This window comes from Jaculus jaculus, chromosome 18, assembly GCF_020740685.1.
Source record: "Jaculus jaculus isolate mJacJac1 chromosome 18, mJacJac1.mat.Y.cur, whole genome shotgun sequence".
Taxonomy (NCBI): Eukaryota; Metazoa; Chordata; class Mammalia; order Rodentia; family Dipodidae; genus Jaculus; species Jaculus jaculus.
In genome coordinates, this window is record NC_059119.1 from 35223201 (window position 1) to 35235982 (window position 12782).

Consider the following 12782-nt stretch of genomic DNA (forward strand, 5'->3'; position numbering starts at 1 on the left):
CTCTGCCTCAAAAAAACAAAAAATAAATAAGAGTCCAGAAGGGATGCACGGACAACAGGGCCAGGCAAGATGGGTACCGTGCAGCATGGTCAGATGGGATCAGGAACCTGGGAAGCCTAGGGATGAAGTCCGAGGGCATGAGATCTGGCCTGACCTTATCCCTTCCAGATAGATTGTCCAAGGGCACTGCCCTACCCTTAGGGGCAGATGTATGCAGGAGGATAAAGGAGTAAATGGCAGAGTTCCCTGATGCTGAGGAAACCCCAGAGGCGAAGAGCCTCCTTCCCTGCCAGCTCCGGTGCTGAGGCCGGCAGAGGGTGGTGGGCAGGGCTGCACCCGTCTCTGAGCGTGAGGCCGTTGTCACCAGCCTGCTTGGCTCTGGTTCTTCCCTGATGCTCAGGGCTGGGCTGCTGGTGCTCGGCTGGCGGCTGGTGAGGCTGTGTGCTGGGCAGGGGTGGGCGCTCCCTGGAAGACAGGGAGGTACCTGCAGCTCTCAGAGCCTCGGGTCCCAGCCAGGGTCGCTGCCTCCCATGGTGGTACCTGTCCTATGCTGTCCCTCCTCTGGCCTCTTGGAATCACTTCTGCTTGCCAATTTCCATCCATGAGCTGGCCACTCCGTCCTGTCCCAACTAGTGCCAGGAAGGACTCAGCACAGTGCCCACACGCTGCTCTGGCCTTCATCCACTCAGCCTGGGCTAGAACCCCCTCCCAGGTTTTGTGCCCCTCTGTTGTTCCCTATATGGCTCCTTACCCCAGACAGACAGATCTGCCCCTGGACAGACTGCATTTAAATGGCGCTCATCTCTGTGTGTCTGCAAGTGCCTGTATGTGCGCACTAGGCCTGGGATTCTGGAACCATCTCCTCTGTGGCAGTTGAGGACGGCTGTGGGCTGTGAAGAGGGAGATGGCACCCCTCCCAGCCCCCACCTCAGCCCAGCATGCAAGCAGTTTCCCGCCGCCTCTTACCCTAACCCTTAAAACTCTTGCTCTAGACTCCGCTTGGCCCCTGTGTCCTAGTACACACACCCTGGCTCCCCGATTCCTCTATCTCCCTCTCCCCACTCCTACCACCCATCTCTCCCCTCCTCTCCCCTCATTAAAACACAGTCTTGAACTCAAAAGTAATGTTACTGTTGCAGTCAGCTTCATGTTGCTGGGATGACCTCTAAATCAGACAGTTTATGGAGGGAAGGGATTTATATCAAGCTGACAGATCCAGAGGATGTTCCTTCAGATGCTGAGAAAGTGGGTAGTTAGTAGGGAGATATCTGTAGCTGTGTTGTGGAATTAAAAAGAAACATAAGATAACTTTAGTACTGGCCAGAAGCTGTAATATAAACTATGGCCTTGAAACAGTACAAAAAGTACAGTTTCAGTACAAAGACTCTGTAGTACGGGACATAATTAGCATGAAAGTTTATTACAGTACAAACATAACTTTGTGCCAGAGGCCTTTAACTTTTCTTTTATCATAATATGAGGTATGAAATTATAAATAAATTTATTACCTCATTATAGAGAATTGTTTGAGCGATGCAAACAATTAAGGCAAGAGGAATACAGAGAAACAGGTTTTTAGAATGTAGGCACATCTTATTTAAATATGTAGTTGTTACAAGTACAGGCAGAAAGTGTCACATAAGATAGCATAAAGGGGCTGGAGAGATGGCTTAGTGGTTAAGCGCTTGCCTGTGAAGCCTAAGGACCCCGGTTCAAGGCTCAATTCCCCAGGACCCACGTTAGCCAGATGCACAAGGGGTCGCATGCGTCTGGAGTTAGTTTGCAGTGGCTGGAAGCCCTGGTGCGCCCATTCTCTCTCTCTTTCTCTCTCTGTCACTCTCAAATAAATAAAAAATTAAAAAAGAGGTAAAAGTACTTCATTATTTTAAAAAAAGATTATTTTTCTAGAGTAGAAATCATGTCTTCAGTATCAATATGTCTATAAGCAATGAACTTAAGATACAAGAAATGAGACAGTTGCTTAAGTAAAGCCTCGGCTGAGACTGAGTTTACATAGCTTAAGAATAAAGCCAAACCTGATCATTGTTGAGCTAAATTAGTCTGACTTTAACATACATTAGAGACATTATGATAGACAAAGTGATTTTTTCCATCAATTATCTTTAATCATTGAACCATTTTTTTAAAGTTTAACATAAGGCAGTATTTACAAATGGTAGAATATATGAAGCCTGGACAAACTCTATTAACATTGTATATTGCAGGCTTTTTTTAGATCAGGAGTAGTTTCCTCAGTTTTCCTAAGAACAAAGTTACAATGACTAAATCTCCTCTTTTAAGAGTTAGACAATAATGTCAGTGGTAATCACTCTGCAAGACAGCATTAGCAAGACAGGAACCATCTTAAGGTTACAGGATTTTGTTTTAGTTTGTTTAGATATAATAATCTTATTAAATAGTAAAAGGTTGACAAATACGAGGAACATAGTAAACTTGGTTGAGAACTTTAAAGTCACTCTTTTATAACCATTATCATGACCAGTTTAATATCAATGAGTTAAAGACTTTTTTTTGAGGTAGCCCAGGCTGACCTGGAATTCACTCTGTAGTCTTAGGGTGGCCTTGACCTCACGGCGATCCTCTTACCACTGCCTCCCAAGTACTGGGATTAAAGGTGTGCACCACCACACCCGGCTTGAAGTTTACCACCTGAATATTATAGTATCTTGTTACCAGGCAGGGCCATCTTTTATTAGTCTGATATAAGCCCTAGGTTAATAGTCATATATCTCAAGGAGTCTGTAATCTGATCAAGTACTTTAAGATTTAATCAACTTTGTCTTTAACCCTCTGTTTAAGCTTACTTGTATCTACAGACTTTACTCATACCTTCATCTACATACTTTTACCTTATAATATATGTAAACACTCTGTAACAATTTTTCATCAAATACTTATTAACATTTAAAATTTCCTTTCCAGTTTATATTTCTTAGTCAGTTCATCTCATAACTATCAACAAAAAATTTATCATAAGACTTTTTTTGTTTGTTTGTTTGTTTGTTTTGTTTTGTTTTTCAAGGTAGGGTCTCACTCTGGTCCAGGCTGACCTGGAATTAACTATGTAGTCTCAGGGTGGCCTCGAACTCTCGATGATCCTCCCACCTCTGCCTCCCAAGTGCACCACCATGCCCGGCTATCACAAGACTTTTTAATATGACCATTTAAGTTCTTTTCTAACTTCTGCTTGTATTTTTGTTGTTGTTGTTGTTCCTCCTATGGTTAATTATAAATAGATTGTCCATATTCTAATTGTCTGTTTGTCTTCCCATGTCCCTGGGTCATTAGTCCCCCTAGGCCCCCCTCTTTTTTTTTTAATATTTAAGAGGTCAGTTATATTATATTTATATTTTTGATTTTTATGTTACATTTAGATGAGGTTTAAATAAACTCATTAAAAATGAATCGGGGCTGGAGAGATGGCTTAGCGGTTAAGCGCTTGCCTGTGAAGCCTGAGGACCCTGGTTCGAGGCTCGATTCCCCAGGACCCACATTAGCCAAATGCACAAGGGGGCACATACATCTGGAATTCGTTTGCAGTGGCTGGAAGCCCTGGCGCGCCCATTCTCTCTCTCTCTGCCTCGTTCTCTGTCTGTCACTCTCAAATAAATAAATAAATAAATAAATAACCAAAAAAAATTTTAAAAAACATGAATCTTGATTTTGTTAAACATTTAGATTTTTTTAAGTAGAGTTTTTTTTGTTGTTGTTTACTTTTATTTATTTGAGAGTGACAGAGAAAGAGGCAAATAGAGAGAGAATGGGCGTGCCAGGGCCTTCAGCCACTGTAGACAAACTCCAGACGCATGTGTCCCCTTGTGCATCTGGCTAATGTTGGTCCTGAGGACTAAAGCCTCAAACCAGGGCCCTTAGGCTTCATAGGCAATCACTAACTACTAAGCCGTCTCTCCAGCCCAGTAGTCAGACTTTTAACAGTTGGAAATATAGGTATAGCTCAATTTAATTTTGATGAGACATGACAATATGAATAAATTTATCAACTTACTACAAAGAGTAAAGTCTGACCTATATGAACAATTAAGATGAGAAAAAATATAAAGAATGAAAGCTTTTAAGTTAACCCATTTTATCATAGGCAACCCAAACCTTTTTCAGTTTAAGTCTCATAACCTTTTCATATCATTTTTATATCCTTTTAATAACATACCATACAATTTTTTACCTTATAAAGTCTTTGATCCAAAAACACTTTTATTTCTATAGACACAAGATAAGAATTTGGTACACAAATATGCCTATTATTGTAGTAAGCATCAACAAGCACATTGTCAAAAACATAGAGGTTAATTATTATTTATATTATTAATATTTTAAATATATTGTAAACCTGGTTTTAATAATTTAATATCATCTTAAAATATATGAGCATCAGAACATTTAATGATCATAAACATTGGGACAATTAATAATCATAAATTTAGTCACACATATTGACAGACTACATGAAACAAAGAACATATATGACATAGTTGGCCAGCATTAGACATAACAACATGAAGCATGGAGAGACATCCTTTTAAGATTTTAGTTATAGTGCTGGGTGTGGTAGCATACACCTTTAATCCCAACACTTGGGAGGCAGAGGTAGGAGGATTGCTGAGAGTTCGAGGCCACCTTGAGACTCCATAGTGAATTCCAGGTCAGCCTGGGCTAGAGTGAGACCCTACCTCGAAAAACCAAAAAGAAAAAGAAAAGAAACAAAGAAATATTGGAAATAAAAAACACAGTAAATCAATTAAAAAGCTTCTTCATGGAAGCCAGGTGTGGTGGTGTATGCCTTTAATTCTAGCACTTGGGAGGCAGAGGTAGGAGGATTACTGTAAATTTGAGGAGTGAGCTTCTTCAGTCAGGAGTGTCTAAGGGAGGATTTTCAGATGGTCTCTGGTCCTTCAAGGCCATCTAGGCTAAGGGGAGTACCTCAGTCAGGTAAGGTGCCAAACCTCTTTATTGCTTTAGGGATAGAGTTATTAACTCTTTAGTTCCCGTTAGTTTTCAGTTATGGTGTCCACAGGTTTATGGGAAGGGTCACATAACACCTCACCATAGGGTCTCCGTAGCTGTCAGGGGCTGTTGTTTCATTCCTACGATTGCACAGTGCAAACACAAAAAAAAGGGCTCACCCACACTAAGCCCTCCCTGTAGTACCGAATCACACTTTTCCTAGTTATCAGAAAAGGGCCAGAGTTAAGGATTAGAATTAAGATCCCGAATCTCTTGTTTAGAGCTAGGCATGAAGCTCAGTGGTAAAACACTTGCCTCACATGCCTGAACATGCCCTGGGTTCCATCCCAAGCACCCAGATAAATTCACTAATGAATAATCAATCTCCTGCCTGGTTAAGTGTGGGTCTTGTTTGGTCCCTGTTGTTACTGATGTGGTAATTCTGTGATTTTTTTTTTTCATCATAAACAGTTGCCTAAGAATGTAGTTCCTCTTCCTCACCTCAAAACTATCAGGAGGAAATGTTGCAAGTGGCCCTGCGGGGGGGGGGGGGGGCTGCATCTGGCAGTGCTGTGAGATGTCTGCCTCCCCCAAAGACTCTTCTTCCCCCTAAGTGGCCAGGGAAACAGGATGAGAGGCCAGAAGATCCCCCCTCCCCCCGAGGTAAATGCAGCAGTGAATAATCTGGACTCCAGCTGACTATGAGATATACCGAGCCCTTCATATGTGATCTCAGAAATGCCTATCCCCCTGCAGACCCGTTTCACAGAGTTAAAAGCGGGGTTTCCAAGGCTTTACCCAGTCACTCCTTGGTCATTAGCTTGCTGTAGTGTCAGCACGTGATTCTCACTGCATAGTTGTCCAGTTCAGCCCTCCAGAGGCCCAGATGTGCCTGGTGACCACTGGCTGGACCCCACATCATTTCACCTGCACCCTTAGTCAGTGAGCTCATGCTTCCATTAAGACACCTGTGCCTGACCCCTTTCTCTTTCAAGAGAGCCACTCCAATGCATTGCTTTTCCTTACAGGATCTCATAATGAAAAAGATGGAAATGATGCCAAATTAAACGGTCAGTATCACCTGGTGTGTGCGGTGGTCTGCATGTGTGAGCCTGGTGATGGTTCTCTGGATAGATGAGTGGATTATGTCTGTGATGGATCCCTAAATCTCCAGAAGTCCCCACCTTTAGGACCCAGCTCCCCACACCCCATATAGAGGGCTTTCAAGATGCCTAAAACATCAAGACCTGGGAAACTTGTTTATTTTATTTTATTTTTTTATTCATTTGAGAGAGACAATGGACATGCTAGGGCCTCTTGTCACTACAAATGAATTCCATACACACGTGCCACTTCGCATCTGGCTTTATGTGGGTACTCGGGAATCAAACTTGGGTTGTCAGGCTTTGCAAGCAAGCACCTTTAACCACTTAGCCATCTCTCCGGCCCAAACCTTGTTTTTTTTTTTTTTGTTTGTTCGTTTAAAATTTTTTTTATTTATTTGTTTGAGAGAGACACACAGAGAGAGAAAGACAGATAGAGGGAGAGAGAGAGAATGGGCGCGCCAGGACTTCCAGCCTCTGCAAACAAACTCCAGACGCGTGCGCCTCCTTGTGCATCTGGCTAACATGGGACCTGGGGAACCGAGCCTCGAACCGGGGTCCTTGGGCTTCACAGGCAAGCACTTAACCGCTAAGCCATCACTCCAGCCCCCTTGTTGTTTTAATATAATCTCTTTGCCTGTGTATGTACATGTGTGATGTGATGTATGTCCATATGCCTGTCTGTGACTGTGGGTGCACATGCATGTGGAGGCCATAGGTCAGTGTTGGGTTTCTTCCTAAATCACTCTCCACCCCTCATTGAGACAAGATCTCTGAACCCAGAGTTGACCATGACTTGGCTATTCTAGGCTATTTTAGCCTGCCTGGGATTGATATGTTTCTACTAGTGGGATTACAGGCACATATATCATCACATGGTCTTGGTTTTTAGTTTTTAATTAATTATTTTTTGCTATTTGCAAATCTTTATTATTATTATTTTTTGATTTTTCGAGGTAAGGTCTCACTCTAACCCAGGCTGACCTGAAATTCACTATGTAGTCTCAGGGTGGCCTCGAACTCTTGGCAATCCTCCTGTCTCTGCCTCCTGAGTGCTGAGATTAAAGGTGTGTGCCACCACACCTGGTGCAAATCTTTATTATTATTAACATATTTTGTATGGATACATCATGTGTTGATACCCTCTTTTTCCTCGTTCCTGCTCCCATTCTTCTGGGAACCCTCCTCAGTGGGGGTTGCAGGTATTCCCCATGGGCTTGTGGGTTATGCATTGTGGGAGCAACAGTCAGGTTTGTTTGTTTTTTTTTTTGTCGGTGAGGGGGGATACCTCTGCACATGATGTCTCAACCTGTGGCTCTTACAGTCTTTCCACCTCCTCTTTTGCAAAATTCCCTGAGCCATGGTGGGTGAGTTTTAAGGGTCTTAGGAGCCTCTTGGTAAGTGTTGAGTATCCCCAGGGTCTGTCTCCTTCACCCTGGTGCTGATTGTCAGGCTCACCATGTCTAGCTCATTCTTGCTTGTCTCCCCAATTCCTCTGTGGTTTCAGCTGTGGCTTGGCTGAAGTGCAAGGGATAGTTTATAATTAATTAAATTTTAATTAATTTATTTTTTAGAGAGACAATGGGCACTCTAGGGCCTCTAGCTATTGCAAATGTATTCCAGAAACATGTGCCACCTTGTGCATCTGGCTTTTTTGGGGTTCTGGGGAATTGAACCTGGGTCCTTAGGCTTCTCAGGCAAGCACCTTAACCACTAAGCCATCTCTCCAGCCCTATTTTTTTAATTTAATTTAAATTTTTTTGAGGTAGGGTCTCCCTCTAGCCTAGGCTGACCTGGAATTCACCATGTAGTTTCAGGCTGGCCTCAAACTCACAGCAATCCTCCTACCTCTGCCTCCTGAGTGCTGAGAATAAAGGTGCCACTATGCCTGGCTCAGTCTTGTTTTTTTTAAATTAGTTTTATTTATTAGAGAGAGAGGGGCAGGCAGAGAGATTGGGCACACCAGGGCCTGTAGTGTGCAAACAACTCTAGATACGTCTGCCACATTGTGCAACTGGCTTCACGTGGGTATTGAGGAATTGAACCTGGGTCCTTAGGCTTTGCAGGCAAGCACCTCCTCTCCAGCCCTCAGTCTTGTTTTTTAAATACTTATTTATTTGAGAGAGAAGGGGGCCACCAGGGCCACTTTCTGCTGAAAATGAACTCCAGACACAGGTGCCACTTTGTGTTGTGCATCTGGCTTTACAGGGGTACTTGAGAATTGAACCCGGGCAGGCAGTCTTTATAAACAAGGGTCTTTTAAGAGCTGATCCCCCACCCAGCTTCCTACGTGAGTGCTGGGGATCTGAACTCAGATCCTCATGCTTGAGCCAGAATTGCTTTACCAATCAAGCCATCTCCTAATCCCAGATTACCTTGTTTTTTAATCACTTAAACAAGTAAGGCAAGGTGAGTGTGCCCTATTTTGTGGTGGTGGTGGGGGGAACCATCCTCCAGCTGGAGAAATGGCTTAGCAGTTAAGGCACTTGCCTGCAAAACTAAAGGATCCAAGTTCAATTCCCCAACCCATGTAAGCCAGATGCACAAGGGGTGTATGCATCTGGTTTGTTGGCAGCAGCTGAGGGTGCTGGTGTGCCCATTCTCTCTCTCTCAAATAAGTAAAACAAAATAAAAATTAGAAAAAAACACCCTTCCTAAACAGACATATCTCTTGGACAGGCAGGTCTATTTTTTTTTTTTTTTTTGTTTTCACTTTCAAGGTAGGGTCTCACTCTTATATAGTGTTGGGGTATAAGTGATCCTCCTACCTCTGCCTCCTGAGTGCTGGGATTAAAGGTGTGCACCACCACACCTAGCTCTTTTTTTTTTTAATTTAAATTTAAATTTTTTGATTTTTTTTTTTTTTTTTTTTGAGGTAGGGTTTTACTCAAGCTCTGGCTGACCTGAAATTCACTATGAAGTCACTATGTAGTAGGCCTTGAACTCACAGTGATCCTCCTACCTCTGCCTCCCAAGTGCTGGGATTAATGGCATGTGCCACCATGTCCGGCTTCTTTTTTGTTTCTTCTTTTTTTTTTTTTTTTTTAACGTATTTTAGTTGACAACTTCCATAATTATAGACAGTAAATTCCAAAAATATAAAACAATTCACAAATTACTCTGAATACTAAATATCTAGTTAAAAACTCCAAGTATAAGTTTTATAAACAAAAAATTCACAAATTACTCTGAATACTAAGTAAATATTGTTACATAATTATAGACAATAAATGGTGGTAATTCTCTCCCCCACTTTTCCCTTCACAAATCTACTCTCCATCATATCCCCTCCCTCTCTCCATTTTTTAAGTAAAATTATTTTTTTTTGTGGGGATGGGGAGGGAGGTTCCAGGTATGGTCTCACTTTAGCTCAGGCTGATCTGGAATTCACTATGTAGGCTCAGGGTGGCCTCCAACGCACGATGATCTTCCTACCTCTGCCAGTGCTGGGATTAAAGGCGTGCGCCACCACAACCAGCTCAAGCAAAATTATTAAAGTGGGCAGAGAAGAAATGGCTCAGCTGTTAAGGCGCCTGTTGGCAAAGCCTAATGTCTCCTTGCATATAAATAAAAATAGAAATAAGGCTAGAGAGATGGCTCAGTGATAAGGCGCTTGCCTGCAAAAACCTAACAACCTACGTTCAATTTCCCAGTGCCCTCATAAAGCCAGATCCATAAAGCGGCACGTGCATCTGGAGGTGGTTTGCAGCACCAGAGTCCCTGGTGTGCCCATTCTTTATTTGTGTGTATGAGCGTGTCTGTCTGTCTGTCTCTCTCTCTCTCTTTCTCTCTCTCTCTGCTTGCAAATAAATAATAGGGCTGGGGAGATGGTTTAGCACTTAAAGTGCTTGCCTGTGAAGCCTAAGGACCCAGGGTCGATTCCTCAGTATCCACGTAAGCCAGATGCACAAGGTGGTACATGCGTCTGGAGTTCATTTGCAGTGGCTACTAGAGGCCCTGGTGTGTCCATTCTGTCTGTCTCTTTCTCCCTCTCTATCTCAAATAAATAGGTTTTTTTTTTATTTTTATTTTTTTAAAATTTTTATTAACATTTTCCATGATTATAAAATATATCCCATGGTAATTCCCTCCCTCCCCACCCCTACACTTTCCCATTTGAAATTCCATTCTCCATCATATTACCTCCCCATTACAATCATTGTAATTACATATATACAATATCAAAATACCTCCCCATTATAATTATTGTAATTACATATACACAAATCTAAATAGTTTTTTTTAATGACAAAAATAGAAATAATAAAGTGATTAAAGTTTAAGCCAAAGATCAGATGGGAATGGGTAGGAGAGGGATGGAGGGAGAGAGTGGGGATTGTTACTTTGTTGACACAAGGCCCATAGTTTTCAGAGAGCACACAGAGTAGCGGCCCCTGGCTTACCAGAAGGCTCTGCTTGCTTCAGGCCTGGCATGGCTGGCCACAGGGTGTGCTGGATCCGTGCATGGTTGCGACTCTTTTGTTTCCCGCAGGCGCCCTGCCTGTGGCTGACCTGAAGCCCCCACCCCTGAAGCCCAGGAAGGTCTGGATCGTCTACTCAGCTGACCACCCCCTCTACGTTGATGTTGTCCTAAAGTTCGCCCAGTTCCTGATCACCACATGTGGCACTGAAGTGGCCCTCGACCTCCTGGAGGAGAAGATCATCTCAGAGGTGGGGGTCATGACCTGGGTGGGCCGCCAGAAGCAGGAAATGGTGGAGAGCAACTCCAAAATTATCATCCTGTGCTCCCGGGGCACCCAGGCTAAGTGGCAGGCCATGCTGGGCTGGGCCAAGCCTGCTGTCCAGCTGCGGTGTGACCAGAGGCAGCCCGCTGGGGACCTATTCACAGCGGCCATGAACATGATCCTGCCAGACTTCAAGAGGCCAGCCTGCTTTGGCACCTACATCGTCTGCTACTTCAGTGGCATCAGCAGTGACCAGGATGCCCCTGACCTCTTCAACATCACGTCCAGGTACCCACTTATGGACAAATTTGAAGAGGTTTACTTCCGCATCCAGGACCTGGAAATGTTTGAACCTGGCCGGATGCACCATGTCAGGGAGCTCACGGGGGAAAATTACCTCCAGAGCCCAAGTGGCTGGCAGCTCAAGGAGGCTGTGGCTAGGTTCCGGGAGTGGCAAACCCAGTGCCCAGATTGGTTTGAGCGGGAAAATGTCTGCTCAGCAGACGAGCAGGACCTCCCGGCCCTGGACGAGGAAGTGTTCGAAGAGCCGCTGTTGCCCACAGGGAGGGGCATTGTCAGACAGCAGCCCCTGGTACGGGAGCCCACCTCCGAAGGGTGCCTGGTGGTAGATGTCTGCGTCGGAGAAGAAGGAAAGGCAGTGGCAACGCTGGACCCACAGCTGCATCCCCAAGGCCCGCCGGTGGTGGCCCAGACCCTTGAAGGGGGGGTGCTCCCAGCAGAGCGGGTCCCTGCGGCCCACACGGTGGAACCCGTGCCCGCCGCTCACGGGGGTGGAGCAGCCAGGCAACTTGCTGTGGCAGAAGATAGCGAGGCCTGTCCACTGCTGGGGGCAAGGCGGAACAGCATCGTCTTCTCCCCCATGTCCCACGACTCGCCTCTCAGCAGCACTCCCATGGCGTCACCTAACCTCTCAGGGGATGGGGAGGAGCAGCTAGAAAGCTTGATGCTGTCCGTGCTGCAGCACAGTCTACTCAGCCAGGCCCAGGAGGGCTGGGAGAGGCCCGCCGTGGTCCTCAAGGACCCCTGCACACCCTATGGGGAGGAGCAGCGGCAGTCAGTGCAGTCTGACCAGGGCTACATCTCCAGGAGTTCGCCACAGCCCCCCGATGGGCCCACAGACATGGAGGAAGAGGAGTCAGACCTGAGTGAGTTGGCTGAGTCCCTCTCTCCCGAGGCCCTACAGAGCCTGAGGTGCCTCCAACGGCGGCTTTTCTTCCAGGAGCTCCAGAAGAACCCTGGCTGGGACAGCTTGAAACCACAGAGACTGGCCACAGAAGGGCAGGCTCCCTCTTAGAGCCTCTGGTCCTGGGCGTGGGAGAGGACGCTGTGTGTATGTATGTATATGCCTTTGCGTGTGCATGTGGCAAGAACCTGCTTTTAAGATGTGGACATACTAGCCAGGCGCGATGGCACATGCTTGCAGTCCCAGCACTTGGTAGGGCTGAGGTAGGATGATTCCTTGAGCCAGTTCAGGGCTAGCCTGGGCAACATAGCAAGACCTCAACAAAATAAAATGTAGACGTCTTGATTCTTATTTTTAGGCATCCACCTTAACTTTCCTTTATGTGAACATCTGGTTATCATATTGTCCCCACAACAATCCCAAGGGGTTCATTCTGTATCTACTATAGATATAAAACTAAGTTGCACATGGCATGGTCCTGGAAACCAAGGAGCTTAAGGAGGAGAAATCAGCTCAAGTTGGTGGTGTACTCATAAGGCTTGAGCCATGAAAATGCTCAGGCTCCCGAAGAGAGGCCTGGGTTGAAGGCAGTCTGGTTTCCTGGGAAGGGAACAGCCTGCGGGGTGAGCACGGTGAGAGAGCCAGTGCTCAGGAGCCAGAGCCTTTGAGGTACAGCTGGAGAGCAGGTCCTTAGCTCCTGAGGCCAGAAGCTGCTGGAGACTCCTTCCAGAGAGCAGGTTTTCCTGGAGGAAAGGAAGCTGAGTGCCATACAAACCCGGAAGTCTTCTCAGGCTCGTTAGGGGGCCA

General features: G+C 45.3%; 1 protein-coding gene across 1 annotated transcript in view; it reads left to right on the forward strand.

Moving 5' to 3' along the window:
• The window catches only part of Il17ra (interleukin 17 receptor A), a 33691-nt gene extending 21365 nt beyond the window's left edge, over positions 1 to 12326 (forward strand). The window contains exons 12-13 of the mRNA XM_045137269.1: positions 6012 to 6053; positions 10579 to 12326. Coding sequence (XP_044993204.1) covers positions 6012 to 6053; positions 10579 to 12086 — 1550 coding nt within the window. The 3' untranslated portion in view covers positions 12087 to 12326. The remainder of the gene's footprint in view (positions 1 to 6011; positions 6054 to 10578) is intronic.
• Positions 12327 to 12782: the final 456 nt, after the last annotated feature.